This window comes from Solanum stenotomum, chromosome 12, assembly GCF_019186545.1.
Source record: "Solanum stenotomum isolate F172 chromosome 12, ASM1918654v1, whole genome shotgun sequence".
NCBI classification, from domain to species: Eukaryota; Viridiplantae; Streptophyta; class Magnoliopsida; order Solanales; family Solanaceae; genus Solanum; species Solanum stenotomum.
In genome coordinates, this window is record NC_064293.1 from 6635790 (window position 1) to 6660304 (window position 24515).

The following is a 24515-nucleotide window of genomic DNA, read 5'->3' on the forward strand; positions in this document are numbered from 1 at the left end:
TTTGGCGGCTATTTATATGGATTTATCGACTTAATCAATGGACAATAAAACAACATAGTTAAGCCGTTACGAATTAGCTCTAGTAGCTTATATGATTGCCGCAAATAATTGACGTAAAAGTCAACGTTTTTAACGGCAATTCATGCTACCCTTTACCAGCATTTCTCCCAATGGCCGTGAAAGCCTTTGCCGACCCCGACATTGCCGGCTAAAGAACATTGGTCGATACAGGCTATAGCAGCGAATGTTATTACCGCTAAAACCATATTTTGTTGCCGTTAATTGACCAGTTTGTAGTAGTGGCCGACTTGATCCTTTCGTTTAGGGCTCAGTACACTGGAAAAAAAGTCGAAGTAAGACCCTTCGGCGACTCGGCAAGTGGACTCGGCAATCCTCAGGCTTTCATTTCTTCGTTCTTTTTAGCCTTTTCGTTCCTTTTTGCGACGTAGTGTCCAGGCTTTCCTTCAAACTTCAAATACCTAAAACTTAAGGGTTTTCATCAGATATTGAGATAAAATAAGAATTTGAGGACACAATTTCTATTAAAATATAGCCCTAAATGAGTCCAATTTGTGGACTCATCAACACCCCCAACTTAAACTTTTGCTTGTCCTCAAGCAAACTCAAGTTCAGCCGTTCAAAAAGGGTGTCTTGAACAGTGCTACACAAGACTCAATCAAGAATGCACACAACAAGACTCAATTAACTGATGCAAGGATCAATTGTGTAATCATAGATTCAAGTTGTGACTCACCAATATCAACGAATCTCATGCTCACAATATTTGCTTCAAATGCAAGTTCAAGATCAACTATAGAGTTCAAATGCCCTCACACAAAGAATGATTCCATATTGACACAATGGCTTCACAGTTTAAGGCTTTGGAATCAGATGCAACACTCACACTCACAAAGAAGAACATAATGCATAATTTCACCCATATATTTACCCGTATTTTCCAATCAATATTTGTTTCAGCACACTCAAGATCAAAAAGGTTTTTTCAAGGCTTGTAATGGGGCTGAGTGCAAAGGTGTGGTCATTTAGGCACAGTGACTTTCATCCTCATGATATGTGGTGCTCACAACACTTCCTTTCCTTTTTCTTTATCATTCTCTTTAGTGCTCATAAGTCATCCTATTATTCACTTCCCGTGAATTGTTTGGAGACCCCATTTCCTTTGTACTTTATAGCACAACTTTCTTTTTCATTATATATATATGGAGGGGTTCCCTTTTTCTCAACACCACAGGTTATGGGAGACTTTTCTTGCACTTCTTGACTTTCCCTTTCCTTTTCACCATACCCCAACTTAGGATTTTGGCCTAAGTTGGCTATTCAATTAACCACAACTTCATGAGGATTATGGGTGATGGATAAACAAAGGTCGTTGCTTTCATCAAGTTTCTTCCAAAAAAAGGGAAAGGCTCAAAGGATGTTCAAAAGTGGTTCACACACTCACAGGGTAAGTCACAAAAGAGGTATATGTCAAATTGGCTCACACTCGTAGAAGTTGCCTAAGATCATATCAATGGATAGCATCACTCAGTTGATCGGACCAACGGGGTAAATTCAAGGATCTATAATGCATAGTTCACAGGTAAGCTCATCACACTAGGCATCGACACTATAGTTAAACAAGACTCCACACTTTAGCTAGTGTGCTACGGTCATTACAAGAGACTCGATTCGATACTAGGCTAGTCAAAACGAGATGCAAAGAGTTTACATATTGTCTATGCAACTGCATTTGGCCTCATCGTAGTCGCGCATTCATGTTCGTTCGATTATAGCACTATTCAAGTCATCGATATTGATTAAAATCGAGACTCAATTTTTTGCAAAAGAACATCCACATTCAAGAGCATATAAAGAGTGGCGAAAATGTGCGAAAAATTCAAAAAAAATTGGAAAGGTACAAATCATTTTGCTATCTAAAATAAAAGAAGCCTCAAGCTCAAACATCCACAGAAAACAGTATTTAACAAAATTTAAGCACAAAGCCCAAATATACACAACATACGAACATCAATAGAACACAAAGGTGGGCCTCACCCTAACACAAATAAAAATATTTTGTCCTCAAATGCAATTAACACAGAATCTGAAAGGTAAAATAAAGAAAGATATAGAAAGAGGTAAAGAAAAATCATGTCTACACAGTCGCTCCTTCTGTCTTGGCATCAGTGCCCGATGTGTCAGCCTGGAACTTGATAATGGCCCCCGAAGCTTCTTTAGAAGATTCAGCGGCAGCTGACTTACTAAGATTATTCAAGTCATGAGGCTCCAAAAAAAAGTGGATAGCTGTGAAGAATCCACGTCTCCATGAGGGAATTGTGGGGTCTCGGGGATTTGTTCTCTTGTTGGTACTGGGGTTTTTGTCCTTATTATCCATTATGGGAGGATTTGTTGCCTTTGTATTTTTCTTGAAATTTTTCGCTCTTATTTGTCGGGGTGGCATATCTCTTCCAGATACTTTCGGTTTACCCATTTCTGCAAAGCTTCGAAAAAAAGTTAGAAAGTATTCAGACAAAAGCAAGGAAATCCAATTGCAAAATCACTTCTTTGAACCAGTTGGCGAAGCGCGCAGCTACTTCGGCGGTTCGCCGAGTGTAGTGCATAGAGAATACAAGGGTGCAGACAAAGGGCGAACAAGAAGTTTTTCGGCGAGTCGCCGAATTCTTTTGGCAATCAAAGGCTTCTCGCTGAAAGTTACAGAACTAAACATTATATATGGCATGAGAATAACGGTGAAATGGGGATGTTAGGCGAACCGCCGAGCAGTTTGGCGAGCTCGACTTAACTAGCCAAATGGCTCACGTGCCTAGTGTCAACCTATCTTCTTGAATCCAACCCTGCAACCCCCGAAAACAAAATTAAGGCATGCTCAACTCAAATTAGGCTTAAACCTAGTGACAATCATGCACAACCCACAATTTTCATCCAATTTAAAGCGCAACTTTCAAGAATTATTTAACTTAGTACGGGCAAATATTTGTGAACCTAACAGGCAAATAAATATTCTAATCCTACCAGATAGGTCGAGCACACATCATCAAAGTAATGCCATATCATTTGAGAACAACTTTCGAGGAAAGGAACGCGGAGTTTGAAGTACCAACATTTTATGCCGATCACATGGATATTGAGATGCTAGGAAGCAATGTGATCCAACTCGTAGCACAATTTGACAATAAAAATACTCTAGAAGAGCAAAAATATAGGAGCTAGCGTGCGGGTGTGAGTTTGGGAAGACAAAAATTGAGGGAAAGTGAATGAAGTTGAAACTTTTAAACCTTTGGCTTGCAAAACCATCTCGTGTTCGCCCGTTCGGTGACATTAGTCATAATCGCTGATCTATTCGGCGTAAAGCCAAATAGTCATTTACCCCGCCGAAGTTTACAGAACCTTCATGCTATGTGGGAGTCCAAACGGTGGTCTCTGTCAGGATCGCCGACACGATTGGCGGTTCTCCAATAATTTCCTGTGCTCGCCGAGTTTTACAAACTCCAATGCAAGATGATCTTGAGTCTAATGGCGGTCTAGTTCGGAGTCACCGAACCATTCGGTGATTTGCCGGTTAGACCTGTTACTCGCCAATTTGCACTTTTTGTTCACTCTTCACACTTCTATCTGCACAATCAACACACCATTATTTTATCAAAGCAACATAAAGAACTAAAGGGTTTTGGGTTTCCTCCCAAACAGTGTGTTAGTTAACGTTGTGGCACGACGCAAGTCCATCTTCAAACCTTATTCTTGGGGTTAGCCATAGTATCACTCGGCAAACCCCATTGCTGTCTCAGATTCAGGCTAGACGAGATATGACCCATCAAGTTGCGTCATGATTTTGGCCATTTTCCGGTCTCTCTCATTGTCTTTTTCAATCTTCTCCTTGGATAGCTTGAAGGTCAAAGGGAGACTTGGTCCTCACGAGTGTACCATGCTCTGTTGATGGTTGTCAAGCCATCTAAAAGCTGGGCTTCTACTGCATACGGTTGTTGCATTAAGTCTCCCGACGAGAGTTTGTCAGCGACACCTTTGTTTACCGAGTCTAAACTCCGGTAGAAGTACTGAAGTAGCACGTTATCAGGCAAGCCATTGGTTAGGCATTGTAGCACCAACTTTTTGAACCGTAGACAAGTCTCGTACAGAGGCTCTCCTTCCAGATGCTTAAAGCTCTGAATGTTATCCCTAAGTGACATCATCTTCGAGGGAGGGAAAAATCGCACTTGAAATACGATTACCAGTTCCTCCCAAAAAGTGATGGATTCTCGCAGCAACTCGGCTTGCCATTGCACGTCTCTCCCATCAACGAGAAAGGAAATAACCTTAATCGGACTGAATCCTGAGAATTGTTTTTGAATGAAAATGGTCCACATACATATACGATGTTTTGAAGATGCTCATGATGATCCTCATGAGACAACAACATGGTGCTCGTTATGTGGAACACTGCATTTCGCTCGGCTGGGAGTAAACGGATGGCTCCAACACCTCCCATGAGATGGGGATCATTGATGTTGGGCTCTTGGACATCGTTGAGATTACCGATGTCATCCTGATGGCCCACCTGCCTACCGTTGCTACCGTTAACACTCATACTTTTTGAAATATTCACACAAGCAGACAAAACAAAACTAAAAATTAAGTGAGTAAACTACAACTAAGAAGAACAAAAATTCTACTAATCCAAAAATTCTCAAATAACGCCACTCCCCGGTAGCGGCGCCATGTTTAATGTTTGCGTAATCAAGACACAACTTCTGATACAAGTGTCTACAATCGTACAATAGTTTAGTAACCCAACCAAGGGTTGGGATCCTTCCCAAGAGAGTGGTTTTGAGAATTAATAAAAAAAAAAGTTTAGTTCTGACTAGTCGTAGCTAAAGACATTAACGACTAAAAACATTGTAAATTAAAGGGGGACACAAGAGTGTCAATTAACAATGAGGGGGGTTTTGTCACAAGTAAGGTAAAAACAGCAAAATAAACAAGGGTTTCTAAGTAATGAGAGGGGATCCTTGGGATGTGATGGGAATACGGGTTAAGCTAGATTATTGAGTACATGCTTTCAATAGAAGAATCATAGAATAATTGTGACTAGGCTAGACTTTAAGGGGGGTAAGCTCTCTCTTGAGCAACTTACCCCATTTCAAATGCGTTCTTCTCGGACACACACTTGCCGCATGAAGACCAGCATATGCCTTAACCCACTCACTCTCTCGAGCTGAGTGTGTGGACATGTGACTAGGGTTCACTCTCTCGAGCTGAACCTCATGTCGACCCACTTACACTGGCCAACAATCTAGTAGTCTTAGTTTTACGACTTTTCACTCGAGCAAGCCGAAAACACATAAATAAACTTATATTTGCAACTACAAATTCATTAAATTCATCCACAACCACTAAAAGAAATCACAATTAAACTACAATTAAACTATCAGCAAGCAATACCCAACAATTATCTTAACTCATATTCGATAAATCACACCCCAAGAATAAGGTTTTTATCCACACATCAAGAGATAGAAATTTATGCCTAAATGAGCTTGCATTCAAATGGGTATGAAGATTTAAGTCTTGTTACAAGCCAAGAATGAAGAATCCAAAAGACCCAAATCCAAATCTTGAAAATGAAACCCTTTGGATCTTCAAGTCTTCAAAACCCTTTCAAACTTAGAGCAAAAATATCAAAAAGTACTATTCTATATGAAAATTATAATAATTATTCGACACTTAAAACTACAACTGTAACTAGTATTTATAGTTTTCACAAATTTGTGTTGCTGCAGATCATTCGGCGTCGTTAGTCAGAAATCGCCGATCAACTCGGTGATTCGCCCTTTGGTGTAGTTTATCGCCGTCTTGCACCAGCCTTCAGCATCGTCGTGCTCTGGGTCATTGGGCGACATGGTATTGCTTCGCAGAACTTCTCAGCGATGCACCGACTACTCCCTTTTTCCGCCGACCTGATCCTTTCCTTCAGGGCTCAGCACACTGGAACAAAAGGCGAAGTAAGACCCTTCGGCGATCCTCAGGCTTCCATTTCTTCGTTCTTTTCAGCCTCTTCATTCCTTTTTGTGATACGCTCAAATTACACCTCTCTAAAGAAGTATAAGTGATCGTTATCAAGTAAAGTACCCAACTTGTAGGTTGGGGTCGATCCTATGAGGAAAATGGTTTAGACTTTACTTTAACCAACAATTATATTCAATTAGTCAAATAACTTCCAACAACAAGTAATAAAAAGGGGGGATTTGTGAAACAAATTGTAAGAATTCAGTAAGTAATCAGTAAACAAAAGTAAATTTTGGTTGTGATCAAGATGAGAAAATTAACTAGGGTACACGTGTTCACCACAAGCTCATAACTCAGTAATCCTAGTAATAGCTATCATTTCCTAGTGTATTACATGCAAAGTGATAAGTTAGGTATCTCTAAATCCTTACTCCGGCATCTAGAGAATTTCACCCCGCACCTTAGTCCAGCTACGGTGTCTAGTTTACTAACCCTTACCTTTACCTCATATTAGACATCATAATCGATGTTTGGCTTAGTTATTACTTCGCACCAATCGGCACTAGCTTATTAGATAGTATCACACTAAATTTATGTTGATAATTCTTTTCTTGTTGATTACCTCCTTGGTCTGGCAAGTAGCAACAAGGCGAGTTCTAACGCGTGCACTCGTTAAAAAGACTTTTGAGTGAAAGAATTATCAATGCATGCAAAACACTATTCAAGAATTGCTTAATTACTATTCATACTTTGTTAATCGCTCATGGATCTCACAACCCTAGTTGTGGATTTAGTTACCCATATTAGCAAGAACACAATTCATAGTTTTAGATGAAGAAATCATGAACTTACATAAAAAGATAATAAACCTAGAAATTCAACTTGAATTGCAAATCCACAATCTTCACAACGAACTTAGGAAATCAATAATTGCTAGGGTTGCTAATTAATCTCCAAAGTCACAAAGTAAAACTAGAATAATAATGTCTAACCCCCAAAAATGAGGTTTACATGCCCTATTTATAGAAAATAAGTCCAAAATTAAAAGGGAAACAAATTAAGGAAAGTTTGTTCAGGCACACGTCTTCATTCCACGAGACTAACTTACGGACCGTCAATGGATCTACGGTCCGTAAGTCCCTTCCGTCAGCCAGGACTTGGAAAATATTTCAGCTTCCAAAGATCAGCTTCTCTGAAGTAAACGACGGACTTGCAGTACGGACCATAGATCGATCTACAGTCCGTCAATCCCCTCCGTAGCTCCATACTTGGAATCTTCAAAAAATCAGGTACTGGAACCCTCGCAGTATCAATCTACGGATCAACAGTACAGTCCTTAGATCAATCTACGGACCGTCAATGGCCACCGTGGTTCCACACTTGGTCAGATTTCCCTGATTTGTCTTCCATACCTTGCCCGCTGATCTACGATCATAACCTATGGACCGTCAATGGACCTACGGTCCGTAGATCACCTCAGTGAATGCCCTTTTCTACATTTCTCTCAACTGACTCTATACTTTCGCGCCCGAACATCCTTCCTGCAAAATATGATAAAAACACATAAAAACCAATACAAAAAGGCCTTAGACACACACAACTTGTAAGTGAAATGTATTAGAAATACCATAAACTCACGGTATATCAACACCCTAAACTTAAATTCGTTGTTTGTCCCCAAGCGACGTACTATGACTCTAAACGACACTTGTATAGAAGCAAGCATTTCAGGCTCAAGCAATCACATGGTTCTCTCCCCCCCTCACTTTTCAGATGCAAATTCGTCCGCTTAGACTCGACAAGCTAATTCATGCGGGTCTTATCATGACACAGATCGACCAACTGACACACAACATACACCTTCTCACTATCACCAAGGTACCAACTTTTCGACAATGTAACTAGTGCCCTTACTTCAAACGAAATCCCATTTTCACAAAGATGAATGTCATTCAGGGTACAAGGATTTATTCAACACTCACGCTCAGAAGTAATTTCCAATACAGGTAGTGCTCAATGCCATAAGCTTGCCCTTATTTTCACTGCTTAGACTCTCCAAACTAGACTATAGGATCATTATAGGACTTTCTTGGCTTGTAACGTAGGCTCAGGGTTAGGTGTGGTACATTTGGGTAATGCTTAGTGACTTTCTCCCTCCTTGACATTGCACTAGTCTTTCAACCTCTTTTTGCCCTATTTTTGTCATCCTATCGTTTTACCTTCTTTCCCTTAATTTTCTTCAACCACGGATGTGACTTTAGACTTTGTAACTCTTTTTACTTTTATTTTATTTTTATTTTTTTTAGCTTTCAGCAAGTCATATCCTTTCCTTTCTCTTACATCAAACTCTTTTCATACCCATTTTTTTTTCAGTTTCCTCTTTCATAACCACCCTCAACTTATGGATTTTCCATTAGCTGAGGTGCACAATACCCGGTGTCGGGTCAGGGCCAAGATTGAAGTTACTTTTTACATTGGCCACCCTCAACTTAGGCTTTTGGCCTAAGTCGAAGTGCACATGTCCAAGGAGGGACCAGGGCCAACATAGTAGATTGTGGAAAGGTGAGTTAGTGGTTTAGAAATAAAAATGGTCTAATTTAGGCTCAAAGTATTTGGATCAAAGGGAGCATTTATTTCATTTGGTTGGATCCTTCTTTTAGGCAATTTGTGGACTTTTTAGAACAATGGCCTATGATCACTTCCTAACCTCTAGATTGAATTGTCTTAGCAGGACTAACCGGGCAAGTTCTAGTTTTGCACAAAAACTGTTTGAACACTCAACGATTCTCACCCACTCTTGGCACTTAGTTACATTATCAGATTATCAGTTTACCCAGTTCAAGTTTCAGCTTAAGTCATGCCATCGAGTTGATTTCTTATTATGTCATACACAGAGCCAACACATTCAACTAATCGTAGCCTACAAATTCTAGCATACATCCCAAAAACTGACGGGTATCATTTTTCATAAGCTATCATGCTTCTTTTTTTATCATGCTTCTACACATACGATATCCTAAGACATACCGATTAAACAAAAATTAAACAGTCTCTTGGGGGAAAAGAACACAGGCAAGAAAACCCCAAGAGAGGATTTATGAGTTGGGATTTTCAGACTTCACCCTATCACTCACAATCCATTTACCCCACCCCCAACAAAACAGATATAATTGTCCCCAATGCATACAAAAACAGTAAAAGAAAATGGATAGAGTGAAGCAAACCTGTGGCGCAAAGCGCCGGTGAATCATTAACAAGCAGGGGAGTCTGGTTTCCCGGAGCCCGCTGGAACAATAGTGAGGGCACCCTCAGTAGTGCCCATATCAGCAATCATAGCACCCTCAGTAGTGCTTTCTATCAATCTCACCGCACCATCAGTAGTGCTCACAACGTCCCTCAAAACAGGCGGGACCTCTACAACTAGGGCAAAGCTCGATGCCCCTGTAACTCTCTCACGCACCCTCTTCAACAATATCGTAGTCTAACCATGCATTTCAATATTTAATCATGCTAGTTTGTCATTCTCAGGATTCCGATTAATCATTTTAACCAAGTATTGAAGACAAATGTTGGAACCCTAAGTCAAAACTTACATTTAGACTTATAATCACATACAATAAGGCTACACAATCACTATCTATCGTTCCAAGGGCATTGTAATTTCCAAGTTTATCATGCAATTTCATCTAACAATTACCCAAGGTTAAGACCCAACTCCCAACTTTCTATATTCAATCTATGAATCGAAATTCAAAGTGAGGGGAAATTCTATTACCTTACAAGCAACGAGGAGTGGGGTGATTGCGTGATGACACTAAGCTTAGCAAGACCAAGGAATCACCTCTTCTTTACTATCCAAACACCGGACCCTTTTTGTGGAATATGGAATGAGTTGTATTCGAAATGGAAGGGAATTTTGGGGAATTATGGAAGGGATGATATTATGGGGGAGTTATGGAGTGATTTAGGGAGGTTATGAGATTGTTGAAACGGTTGAGGAGTTAATGGAGGGAAGTGGAAATGATTTGAAAGTAGGGGAGTTTTTAAGTAAGGGGGTCCGGGTCAGGTCAGACATAAATAGGGTTTGGACTCACGAGACCCCGTCTACGGTCCTTGAGTCAATCTACGGTCCGTCGATTAGGACCGTAGATCAGTCTTACACTTAGAAAAATTTAGAGGCTTACCTGGGATCTACGGACACCATCCACAGTCCGTGGATTAAACGACGGACCATCGATGGGGTCTGTAGACCTCTGCACCAAACCATTTTCTGTAGATTTTTCGTGGTGTACCTGCACATGTAGCAACCAATAGGCTATTCTTTTTACATTTTCTGGACACTTTTTAGACACGGACCCTATACTAATTCTAGCCAACACTAAGAACTAAAACATTAAAATACCTACCTAAATTGATAAAAAGATGCAATTAAACAAAGAAAACTACTAAATGGAAAACAGAACCCTGTCGTTGGCTAGATTGTACATCTTGGGTTGCCTCACAAGCGGCGCTTGATTTAACGTCGCAGCACGACACAAGTGTCTTGATTACTCAGACTTCATCAAGATTGTAGGCCTCAATCACTTCTTGCACAGTTTCAGCATTTCCCAGATAGATCTTAATCCTTTGCCCGTTTACCATGAACCTTGTTCCATCCCTATTTTCAAGCTCAACCGCTCCATGGGGGAGCACCTTTGTGAGCAAAAATGACCCGGTCCATTTGGACTTGAGTTTGCCTGGAAACAAGCGCAACCTAGAGTTGAATAAAAGCACAAGATCACCAACCACAAATTCTCTCTTTTCAATTCTTTGATCATGATACCTCTTCATCTTATCTTTGTACAAGGCTGAACTTTCATAAGCTTTTAGGCAAAACTCATCAAGAATATTCAAGTCATTCATTCTTTGATTAGATGCGGCGCCCTAATCCAAATTTAACTACTTCATTGCCCACATCGCCTTATGCTCTAGCTCTACTGGTAAATGACAAGACTTCCCATATACAAATTGGTAAGGAGACATACCTATGGGGGTCTTGTATGCAGTGCGATATGCCTATAGAGCATCATCAAGCTTCCTTGACCAATCCATTCTATTAGCATTTATAGTCTTTGCTAAAATCTGTTTGATTTCTCTGTTGGACACTTCAACTTGCCCACTAGTCTGCGGATGGTAAGGAGTGGCTACATTGTGACGGACACCATATTTCTCAAGTAGTGCCTTGAACAACTTATTACAAAAGTGAGAACCTTCATCGCTAATAATACCCCTCGGTGTACCAAATCTGGAGAAGATATTCTTTTTCAAGAATGCGGTGACACTTTTACCTTCATTGTTGGAGAGCCCAACTGCTTCCATCCACTTCGATACATAATCAACCGCAACAAGAATATACTTCATCCCATATGAACTCATAAATGGACCCATAAAATCAATGCCCCATACATCAAACAACTCTATCACCCATATAGGATTCATAGGGAGCTCTTGCCTCTTTGAAATCCCTCCTTCTTTTTGGCAACGATCACAAGACTTGGCGAAATCATGAGCATCTTGGTGGATGGTAGGCCAGTAGTACCCACATTGCAAAATCTTATGTGCAGTCCGAATACCACTATGATGCCCACCAACGGGTGATGAATGACATGCTTTAAGTACACTCAACATCTCAACCTCGGGCACACAACGACGAATAATCCCATCAGCACAACTACGATACAAGTAAGGTTCATCCCAAAAGAATTTCTTCACATCATGCATAAACTCTTTCCTTTGGTGAAAAGACAAATCGGGGGGCACAATATTGCTTGCCAAATAATTAGCGAAGTCTGCGAACCAAGGAATCAAATCATGAGAAGCAGCCAATACATGTTCATCTGGAAAAGCATCATTAATTTCAGCCCTATCTCCAAGCTTTAGCATAGTCTTTTCCTCTAATCTGGACAAGTGATCGGCAACTTGATTTTCGGTCCCCTTTCTATCTTTTACCACAAAATCAAACTCTTGCAGCAACAATACTCATCTAATCAATCTTGGTTTTACATCCTTTTTCGCCATCAAATACATCAATGCAGAATGGTCAGTATGCACTATGACCTTAGTACCAAGCAAGTAGGATCGAAATTTCTCGAATGTAAAAACCACCGCAAGAAGTTCTTGTTCGGTCACAGTATAATTCTTCTAGGCCACATTTAGAGCTTTGCTAGCATAGTAAATAGGGTAAAGAATTTTCTCTCGCCTTTGACCCAATACTATACCAAGCGCCACTCCACTCGCATCGCATATTACCTCAAACGTTTGTCCCTAATCCGGTGAAATAATGATCGATGCAGTAACCAACTTCTCCTTCAACTCTCCAAATGCTCTAAGACAAGCATCATCAAAATAGAACTTACACTTCTTCTCGAGCAGTTTGCACAACGGATGTGCAATTTAGGAGAAATCTTTGATGAATCTCCTATAAAAACCTGTATGCCCAAGAAAACTTCTAACACCTTTTACAGAAATGGGTGGCGGAAGCTTTTCTATTACCTCAACTTTAGCTCTATCAACCTCAATACCTTTCTCTAAAATTCGATGACCCAACACTATATCTTCTTTAATCATGAAATGACACTTCTCCCAATTTAGCACCAAGTTGCAGTCTTTACACCTTTTAAGCACCTCGGCCAAATAATCTAGACAACGATCAAAAGAATCACCTACAACTGAAAAATCATCCATGAAAACTTCAATAGTGTCCTCCACCATATCAGAAAATATTGACATCATACAACGCTGGAAGGTTGTTCGAGCATTGCACAACACAAATGGCATCCGTTTGAAAGCAAAAGTCTCATATGGGCAAGTGAAGGTGGTCTTCTCTTGGTCTTTTGGAGCGATAGAAATTAGATTGTAGCCCGAATACCCATCAAGAAAACAATATCAACCCTTTCCTGCAAGTCTATCCAATATCTGGTCCATGAATGGCATAGGAAAATAGTCATTTTTTGTCCATGCATTCAACTTTCGATAATCCATACAAACTCTCCATCCAGTAGCCAACTACTATCTGTAATAGGATAAATAACTCCCGCATCCAGCCACTTGATGATCTCCTTTTTTACTACCTTTTGCATAGGTGGATTTAATCTTCTCTGGTGCTCGATACTGGGCTTATGATCTGGCATGAGTTGGATTTTGTGAGAGCAAATACCGGGAGGAATCCCAATAATATCCGCAATAGTCCACCCAATAGCTCGCTTTAACCTCTTTAACACAGTCACCAAGCACTCTACTTGTCTCGCATTCAAAACTGCCGCAATGATGACCGGCAAAGTATTCTCTTTGCCCAAGTATACATACCTCAAATGTGGTGGTAGAGCCTTAAGCTCCAATTTCGGTGCCTCCTCAATAAATGGTCTTACGGGTGGGGACTCGCGATTCTTCAGGTCTAATTCATACTTCTTTGATTTGGGCCGATATTCACACCTATCAAGTGTGGCTACTAACTCATCATAATCTTCAATACCATTACTATCGAAATTCATCATAACTGCTGCTAGTGCCTCAACACCTAGTCGCTCTTCAATTTGCACTTCTATCCCATTCTCCACTTTGTAAGTTATAGCAGATACTGTTTGGAGCTCACCACTCTGCCTCATGGACCTACAAATATTAAAAGTTGCTTCTTCATTGTTCAGTCTGAACTTCATCTGTCCCTTTTCCATATCAACCAACGCATGCCCTGTGGCAAGAAATGGTCTCCCAAGGATGATGGGAACCTCAAAATCAACCTCACAGTCAAGAATCACAAAATCTGCACATCATGGAGTACACCAATGGGCCTCTTCACAGTTCGATTGGCCATTAGTAACCGCATTGCAGTGGGCTTTGGGTCCCCTAGACCCAACTTCTTGTAAATAGACAAGGGCATGAGGTTGATGCTAGCACTAAGATCACACAATGCCTTAGCAAAGTGTAACAACCCTATAGTACATGGGATCGTGAAAGTACCAGGGTCTTCCTTCTTCTGCACAAGAGATCTTGTAGCAATAGCGCTACAATGCTGCAATCTATCATCATCTTCAAAACTCACAAACCTTTTCTTTGTCACCATATCTTTCATAAACTTCGCATACCCAGGCATTTGCTCCAAGGCTTCTAGCAAAGGAACATTGATAGAAAGTTGTTTCAACATAGTAATAAACCTGCGATATTTACCATCTTCAGTCTTCTTCACTAACCTCTGTGGAAAGGGTGGTGAAGGTCTAGGTATGGGGACCACTTTCTGAGGTATCTCATCTTCTTGCTCTGTCGCAGTCTCAGACTCTTCTCTAACCTCCACCACATCATCTTCTTTTCTAATCTCAGCATCCACCACAGACGGCATAGGTGGATCTATGGTTTGCTTACTCCCTCGAGTAGTAATTGCCATACAATGACCATCATTCTTTGGATTCTGGATAGTGTTGCTAGGAAGAGTGCCAGGTTGACGTGGGTTCACTATAGTAGACAACTGAGTCATCTGCTGCTCTAGATGTTTTATTGACACTGCATGTGCATCAACCTTTTGACCAATACCAGACAAGTTGTTTCTCATCTCCTTCACATTCTCATCAGTTATATCAAACCTTCTCATCATGTTCTGCATCATATCTTCAATACGCGCCATATTGCCTCCAGCTTCCCTAGCACCAGATTCCCAATTTTGAGGGGGAACATAAGGTCCAACCATATCGTTTCTGTTGCCATAGTTGTTCCTGTTGTAGTTGTTGTCGCGATTGAAGTTCTCATCCCGGACATAGTGACCCTCTCTTAGTTTTGTTTTATTAGGATGTTGTGGGGTCTGTCCCAACATCCATCTCAGTGTTATAGAGGCTTCATAGACAGTCAGTCAGTTAGTATTAAGTCTCTCATCTATGTATATATGTAAATATTCTATTTTGGGACTCGAATTGCCTTTTTGGCCAGATTTTATTAGTTAGGTTATTTTATAACCTTGCATTGCATTGAGTAATTCTGTTCAGTTAGGTTTCCGCTGAGTTAAGAAAGCCAGGCCAAGGGATCGCTTGGGGGCCAGCAATGGTCTTCGAGTGCCGGCCACGTCCAGGGTGTAGACTCGGGGCGTGACAAATTCAAAACTCATGTCTTTATAATTCTTTTAAAAATGAACTTTTCACGGAGTGCGAAGAGCAAGAATGTGCAAAATAAATATGACATAATTCATTGACAAAGAAATATATTTGGGAACACCTAAAAATCGTTGACCACAATTGCACATGGAGAGGAGGATGGAGCTTGTAGATACAAAAAGAGAGAAAGAAGTAATAAAGATAATGATGTAGTTGCAAATAGAGACAGTGATTTAGTTGCTTAAAGGGAGAATGCTCACTTTGAATTAAAGCCACGTGTGATTTTAAATTGAATGATCAATTACCCTTTTATACAAAATGGCGACAAGCACACCTGACTACTGCTATGAAGGACTTGCAAGTGTTTATATTGAAATGACAAAATTGCCCTCAATACAAATATTTATTAACATGTAAGGATACATGTTCAAATAGAGCTTTTCTATTATGGTAGGAAATATATATATAAAAGAGAACCTTAGACCCGCCTACGTGGTGCCACCACAAACCAGAATTCCCTTTTAATTTATTTATTTCCAAAACTAACCTTCCCATTTCATGAAAAGTTGCGACTTTTATGAACATTTGTGACTTTTATGAAGAGTTGCGACTTTAATGAAGAGTTGCGATTTTTATGAAAAATTGTTACTTTTATGAAAGGTTGTGACCTTTCCGAATGGTTGCAACTTTTTCAAATAGTTGTAACCTTTCCGATAAAGCACAATAACCATTTGTCCACACTACCCTTTGTTGTCTATAAATAGAGGGATTTCCTATCATTTTAAAACAACGAAAATTCTGAACCTCCTCTTCCTCTTCTTCACAATTAAATATTTGTGTACTTTGCTCCTATTGAGTGGCTCGCTGACATCATTGCTTATATTACAGATCATGGTATGTATTTTTACAGTAATTAATTTATACTTATATTATTAAGGATAAATGATAAGATGTTATAATTTTCATGTTCCTTTACATTATTAATGTTTGTTACTATGTAATCTTGTATGAAAGACAATATAATGTTTTAGTTTTAATGACTGACATGTTTTTAGTATTATTTTATAAATTTCATGATATTCGTGCCGATAATTTTCCTAGTATATATATATATATATATATATATATAAAATAAACTTATGAGGAACTATTTTTGTGAAGGGGGCAAATATGGAGGACCAAATTAGTCCATTTCCAATACATTAAATACCAATTTGAACATTTTGTCCTTAGTAATTGAGAAACCATAAAACCCTTCCTTAACCCCCTAACGGATGAGTGCAGTTTTGTGTTGTTGAAAATTAGCAGTAGCAGAAATGAAATTTCTTCCTTATCGCAGAATTGTAGTGAATAACTCTAACAACTTTGTGATGGGATCCAAATATTTTCTCCACAAGCCATCCATTTCTTTACCAACAATATGCAAGTCGATTCCTGTACTTTTTCAAACTCAAAGACTCATCTTTTCAGCATTTGCTTCAAAACCCATATCCCCAAATCGCGGAACTTCAAGCTTCTCATACAGGCCTCAACGAATTCCTCCACCAGGTACCTTTTTGTTTAATTTTATTTGTTGAGGCATTCATTTCTTAACTTTGCAATGTTCTTCAATCTGTTATTTAGTTGCCGTCTGCACAATAGCTATAAATAAAAAGCCTTGTGTTAAAAAACAGAGATGTGTTTGGATATTTTCGCAAAAAGCTTCCTGAATAAACTTAAACAAACATATTTGGATTTTTTGTTGGAAGGTTTCAAAAAATTTCCATGAAAAAATTCCGCCTTTGTTAGTTTAAATTATTGCTTATATAATTTCAGTTTCTGGAGTAATGCTGGAAGACCCAAAGGAGGAAATTGCAGAGTCAGACCACGAGAAGGCACTGAAGCAGAAATTGAGCCAGGTTGGAATAGATATTGGTTCTTGTGGACCAGGCCAGTACAATGGGTTGCTTTGTCCAATGGTGAGTTCCTAACAGGTCTTCTGCTATCTTTTTTAAAAAGAATATTTTGTACGAAAGAAAGAGTGTTCAAGAGGGATGGTAGTTATTGTTTAACTAGAAGAACAATCTCTCTATTGAGATGAGAATGTTACTTTGATCAGCAAACTGCGCTGGAAAACTTATCTGCTAGAATTTTTCTGGTTTTGGTCTTCTGTGATGACAAAATATTGAAATCATATTGATTTGTATCATCCGCGCTCTTATAGTAAACAAGAAAAAAGTAAGAACTAAGTTCATGTAGACATAAGTGTAATGTGGTTGTTGCTATTGCACCTGATTAGAAGAATCACATCAACATATCGTTTAGAAATGGAAAAATAAGATGAATAAGGAGCGGTTTGGGATTCAATTTATGCAACTTTACAATGATTATACATATCATTAGTTAATTTTACTCATATTCTATTTAGATTAACCCAAAGTGCATTATTGACTTCAATTCTAGATTTTTATAGACTTAATGAGGGCAACTCTATGGTATCTGATATCATTGTAGGATCTAACTGAAAACCTATCATTGTAGGATCTGACTGAAAACTTGCTAGATGTATCCATTCAAGAGGATCAAGTGTTAAATGAACTTATTAGGCGTTTGGACACGCAATTTCATCTCGTTATTTGAAATCAGGAGATAAAATCGGCATTTGGACATGCAATTTCATCTCCTGATTTCAAATCATTAGATGAAATCCCAAATTCTTCAAAAAGCTTGATTTGAAAATTTCATATAATGATTTCACATTTTTCAAATACAAAAAAAAATAGTTGCCCGTTACCCTGAAAATTAACCCCACGGGTGTTCATTTACTATGTTTAAACCCCACAGGTTTAGTGAGGCTTGAAGGAGTCGTGTACTCATGTTGCATCAATTTTAGAGGACATTTGCAATGAGACTGGAATAGGACAGAATGAAATGAGACTGGATAGGGCGGAATGGTCCAAGAGAATCCATACAACTAAACCAACTAGTTTAGGATCGATGCATAATTGATCAATTGATTGATAAATATCTGTCATTTGTTTAAGTTGCATTAGGTATCCTTGCAGTAGGTGTTGTTACTATATTTTCTATTTCTATGACTATGTTGTCGATTGCAATTCGAGCTATGATGACTTGAATTTCTTATAACAGGTTGACTATGTAGAAAAAAAAGAGATTTCAATGCATGAATGATCACCTTGTCGGTGTAACAAATTATCCCTGATTTGATTTGAAACTGAAATAGAGTTAGGGAGGTGAATGATTTGGATGTAAATTATAACTTCTTACAACGCTTTCAATGATTAAAAGTGAATGGAGCTATTGCTTTGTCAAGTAGAATGATAAAAAAAAAGTTAAAAAAAGAAAAAAAGGAAAAACACTTGATGTACGAAATAGAAGAAATGAAAGTAATCATAATTATAGATGCCCCTTCTGGTAGTTGAATATTTTTCTGAGAAAGAAAATTGTGATTTATATCTTCAACATGTGGAGTACCTGGGGATGAGAAATAAATTAAATATGGTACTAATATGTGTTATGAGCTTAAACTCTTAAAAATTGTTTAGTATTATTGCATCTGTAAGGCACTTAGAATGTCCTATATTGACATATAATGCAATGTTTTTTCTTTGTAGTGCAAAGGTGGGGGCTCAAACGAAAAGAGCTTATCTCTCTTTATTACTCCGGATGGGTAACTAACTTTTACTTTGCACCTTGCTTTTGAGGTATGCTTTCTTCCTCTCTAGCAATATATTGCTAAAGCATGTGAGTGATATATAGGCATGCAGCTACATGGACATGCTTTCGAGCTAAATGTGGATGGAGAGGTGGTACACGGGTATAACATGGTTTAGATGAGCTCATTAATACTTTTATGTAGCATTTTCTTTGGCAGCTTTTTAAATTGTTTTGCTTTTTTCGTGCACTTTAAGGCCTTTGCAGATGTGAGGACAGCTTTTGCGGATATGAAAAGGATTGGAAAAGTGAATAAGAAGTACAGACAGATAACTGAGGAGAGTTTGGGGCTGGAACCTTTATGTGATGTGGTATGCTGATCTTTCTTTTTATGCAACCAACTTTACATTAGGCTCAGTGAAATCTAATAATATTTGTATGTGTATGTAGTAGTTATTTGCTTATGACATGAGAGTCTGCATCATTTTACAAGCTGTTGGGCATGGGTTGTATTGAGTTAAGTTGTGGTCAATCCTTATTCTTGATTACTACAAGTCATTTATTATTCCTTCATGTATCCTTAAGATACTTGATTTTACCTTTACCACGTTTGAGTTGTGCATAACTTTCTTGAACGAAATATAGATAAATATCTTTCGAGTCTTTAACTCATGTGAAGTGTCACTCTCTTTGTTCTTCTTTTTCTCTTTCTTTATTTTCTACCTCTACTGCTATCTTGCTTCCTCTCTGCTGCTGTTTGCTATTCCTCTTCATCTTTGCTAGCATTGCTGCTATCAGTGAATAGTCCTACACTCTACCCTCCTTTTTTTATTTTTATGATGAGTGTTTCATTTGAGACGGTACTAATGTCCTGAGCCTATTCTCGGTCTAGCCCAACAAAGGTGTGCTACATTGCACAGAATTCAATCCACTAGATTTCCATTTCAGCTTAGGGATTTTCAAGATAAACTGAAAACCAAACGAACAGAAAATTGAATCAAATGGAATTGTTTTTGTTCTGTCCAGATCGGAGGAATTGTCTTCTAGATCGCAGTTAGACAGATTCTTAGTGTCCACTTCAGTTTAGAGGAATCCGCTGGTCCAGATCGAAGAATCATCTTCTAGATCGAGGTTAGACAGATTCTTAGTGTCCACTTCTTGGGAGAAGTTGTCTCCTAATGTGATTCTGGTTCCTCTTCTGTGGCTGTTAGCAGACCATTCAGCTATCTTGTTGGATGGTGGTAGAGGAAGACGGTCAAGAATTCCTTTCAGACTTGAGAACATGTGGTTACGTGTGAATGATTTCAAGGATAGAGTGGAAGGTTGGTGGATAGTTATGAGGTGGTAGTAAGGTGATTTAATATCAAAATTTTAAAAGTAAAACCCAACTCTAAGAACACATTAAAGATAAAGGATAGAAAGATAAACACAAGTAGGAAATTAGACAATAATGGTTAAGAAACAAAAACCTTCAATTAATGGATCCGAACAAGCACCTAATCCATAAAGATGACCCTTAAGAATTACCCTTCGGGGTGGCCTAGTGGTTTGGGCTTGGGACTTCCATGTTGGATGTCTCAGGTTCGAAACCCCTTGCCAGCAAAAGCAAGGGGTTTGCCTTCTGGGTCGAGCTCGTCGTGCCGGGCTTGCCTAGTGCGGGTTACCTCTCCTGTGGTTGCAAGCTATTGCATAGGAGTGGGGGTTTTACCCTGTGCGCACCCAAAGGGTAGCGGCTGCGGGTTTCCCTTGTCATTAAAAAAAAAAGATGACCCTTAAGAAGATAGTTTTTCATGTGGCTCGGTATGGATAGTAAGGTGCTGAGGAAGGTGTGTTTCTTCACGTGGTTAGCTACTAGAGGGGTGATTTTGACGGTAGAGTTTTAGAAAACGAAAGGTTGTCTGCATGAGTTGGTGTTTCCTTTGTAAGGAGATAGGTGGGGACGTGGACTACATTCTGTCACATTGCAAGTAACCACAAGGTTATGGGAGAATATGCTTAGATGGTTTGGCGTTTCTTGAGCAATGCCAAGATCCGTGAAGAAGTTGATGTTTTGCTGGAACTGGAGCTAGGAGAAGAAGGCACACAACTTAGAATGTTGCTCCTCTTGCTTTAATGTGGGTTGTTTGGAATGAGAGAAATATGAAAGCTTTTGAATGAGTGGAGATGAGCTTTGCTCAATTGAGGAGTAGTCTCCGATCCCTTATTTTCTTTTGGTGCACCCATGTAGTTCCTGTTCGTATAGAAGATTGAGTGTCTTTTGGAGAGAATCATATCTTGTAGTTCTGTCCTCTTTTTGGTATACCACTTGTGTACGGCCAAATTGGCCTTGTTATTATCAATGAAATCTTTTACTTGATCAACAAACAAACAAACTGACATATGGTTTGATTTGGTGCAGCTTGGTGTTAAATCTAAAAGACTAACAGTATTTGCTTGGTGTTATATTAAGCATTAACCATACGGAGCTGAAGCAAGACCGACACACTGACTATATGTATAATTTTTCTAGTTTATACATAAAAATTATTTGTTATTTTAAAATTTGTGAATATTTTGTTTACATAGTTTATATTTCTTCTCACTTTGGAATGTGGTTTCAATGTTTAAATCTAAGCCTGCTTGTATTCTAATGTCACTGGGCACCCACTGTAACTTCTTATCTAGTTTAAACAAATACTCGATTTTGTTTTTGAAGTTCCTTTCTTGAATGCCTTCTTCGGTTTTTCGGGGCTTTACATTTATAGCTGATTTTATGAATTTCCTAAAAGGCCTCTGCAGTTGTCATGGACTCTAAGGTAGATAGGAGGGCTCCTACCTTGTACAAGTTTTAAATATTAACAAAATAGACTCAAAAGACTTGGTGTATTCTGTTTCTTCATCATTTGGGTCTTATTATTTTTTTCTTTTGGTTGAAATCTGTAGGATGCCCGTATTAGCAGTGTTCTTGTCTGTTTAAGCAAGCTTTGTAGTGTTCAGAAGACTCCCTTTTGGTGTCTTTGTCTCCAGTTGGAAGACTATCCTCCACTTTGTTGCCCTCCCTGTGGTGGTGCTGCATTTCAAACTTTTTGTAACCCATATTTTCCTTCTGCATATACCTCCAGTTTCTAAGGCTGAACTGTTGTACCTTCACTATGCTGAGCAGCAACATAGAGTCAACTTATTTGCAATGCACAAGTTTATAATGTAGTAGCATCTAGACCAGAAACCAGAGAAACTAAGAAAAATAGTCGGGGAACCCTACTTTCCCTGATCTATTTGATACTTGGAATTTCTTTTCCTATTATTCCTGTTACTTTTACAAAACTTCCTTCTTGTATCGATAAACCATTGGCCCATCAGTACAAACAGTAGAATCCTGCCTCCGTGATGTTATTGCTACATTTTCCGAAATAGATGGAAAATGCCATTGTAAGGCCCTGTCTGTGATTTTTAGTCACTCTCCAACCTCCAAAGTAAATTGCCGATATCTTATGTGGTTGTCTTCTTTGTTACTCAATATATTGCTTCTTGATTATGTTTTATTTGGACGTGAATTAATGAGCTTTTTATTAGTTGATTTTCTTCTTGCTGCTCTTCAGTTACTCACATACTTTTCTGAGCGAATGATTTCAAGAGAAACATTGCGGAGAAATGCTGTTATGCAACAAAGACATGGTGATCAGGTCTGATATCTTGTCATTTTCTTACATACTGCTTGATCAGTTTCTGTTGGTGGCTACCATAGGCCCATAGACCTGATCGCCTTTTGCCGGTATGCTAGAACCCATAAGAGAAAGATATACCTCTAAATTAGTTATTCAGTTAAGTGTTCTATCAGTGGTGACATACTGGTTGACCAGATGAGTTTATGTGATCCCACTTGGTAGTACAGAAATCGATTCAATCCCTGCCCTTGCATTTGATTTACTATGGAATATCTTAGGATGATACATCTAGAGCTATTCTCCTTGAATAACAGAAGTATAATGAGATTCAATATTCTGCTTGGTTAAATGGATTCAACATTTGGAAAATTCCTCAACTTGTCATAATTGTATCTTGTGCTTGGTTAACATAAAATAGAACCTCATTTTAAAAAAAAAAACATAAAATAGAACCTCATTATTTTTGTCCAAAATGTTGTGCATTTTGATTTATAATTTTGAAGATGAATTTTAGTATTACTTGATGTTTTAGAAAATTTGGATGAGGTTAAAAGCTAGTCAAATTTGAACCACTTTTAGGTTGGTAGGGAGTATTAGGAGAAATAGTCCTTGTATTATGTGTGGTATTATGTAGTACTATGTTTGGTAGGAATTTTGGGCCCATTTATAACTAATCCATGGATTAGTTATACACCCTCCATGGTATTATAGGGTGTATAACTAATACCTTCCATTTGGTGGTATTAGTAATACATGGATCTAATACCATGGATCAATATATGTAAAGACAAAAATACCCCCTCAAATCCTTTCATTTTGTTTATTTTCTTGGTTTTATGTTTTATATTTGTACAACAACAACAACAACGACAACATGCCCAGTGAAATCCCACTAGGTGGGGTCTGGGGAGGGTAAAGTGTACGCAGACCTTGCCACTACCTCGTGGAGGTAGAGAGGCTGTTTCCGGGAGACCCTCAGCTCAAGAACAACAAATCTAAGTGACAGGAGAGATATATATATAAAACATAACAGCCAATACAAAAGATAGCGTATAATCAGCAAATGAGACAGTAACAACAAGAAAGTAATGCGATGCGTGAAACGCAATAAACAACATAAGGCTAGGTCTACTCCAAACGCTAACAACCCATACCCTTGCAAGGGAAGACAACACGCTAACCCTACTAACCTTCAACCTTAATACGCGACCTCCACTCCTTCCTATCTAGAGTCATGTCCTTGGTAATGTTTTATATTTGTACTAATAAATTTATTTAAATCGATTAGCTTACAAACTTTATTATTTAAATAGAATTATTTGTAGCTAAAATATGAGTTATTTAATCTAATTATTATTAATATAAAATATTATAATCATACTAATATGCTAATGTTGATGTATGAATTTAAGAGCTATTTTTGCTATTTAAAAACATCTCGAGTATAAAAATAGTTTAATTTATTTTGCTATTTTTTTTATTTTATGGTAAAGAGCGATTTTGTATGATAAAAGTCCTAAGTTGAATGATTTTATTGATGTAAAACAATGTTCAATACCTTTTTTCTATAAATTCTTATAGTTGGTTGACCTTTTGAGATATTAACTTCAATTTATTAAGATGACAATTATTTACCCTCAAATAATTTAAGTGAGAAAATGATGAACATGGTGATAAAGGCTATAAAAATAATAATATTGTTCGTCAATTATCTACCTTGACCCAATTACATGAAATAAAAAATCTCATAATAACTCAAGGGTATAATTGGAAAGAAGTTTTTTTTGTAGAGTTTTAAACCCCACACAAAATTAGGTAGGAAGCAACGAACCAAACACTTGATAAAAATAATCCCTTTATTACTAATCCAAGCATTACCAATCCCTGCATTACTAATTCTTGCACTATTGATCTTTGTACCAAACGGCCCCTTAATCCCTTCTTGGCTTATTTTGGTGTTTGGTAACCAAGCGCTTTGACACCAAAATAAGCCAAATCGCATAAATTGGGTACCCTTACGGCTTTTAGCTTCAGGAATCACCCCGATTTCATAGCACAAATCAGAAAAAAAATCAAATCTGTT

At 38.4% G+C, this 24515-nt stretch overlaps 1 protein-coding gene across 1 annotated transcript in view; it reads left to right on the plus strand.

Annotated features, from left to right (window-relative positions):
* The first annotated feature begins 16397 nt into the window (after positions 1-16397).
* LOC125849156 (twinkle homolog protein, chloroplastic/mitochondrial) overlaps positions 16398-24515 on the plus strand; it is a 36018-nt gene continuing 27900 nt past the window's right edge. The window contains exons 1-6 of the mRNA XM_049529178.1: positions 16398-16682; positions 16950-17092; positions 18749-18804; positions 18894-18951; positions 19046-19159; positions 22367-22450. Coding sequence (XP_049385135.1) covers positions 16451-16682; positions 16950-17092; positions 18749-18804; positions 18894-18951; positions 19046-19159; positions 22367-22450 — 687 coding nt within the window. The 5' untranslated portion in view covers positions 16398-16450. The remainder of the gene's footprint in view (positions 16683-16949; positions 17093-18748; positions 18805-18893; positions 18952-19045; positions 19160-22366; positions 22451-24515) is intronic.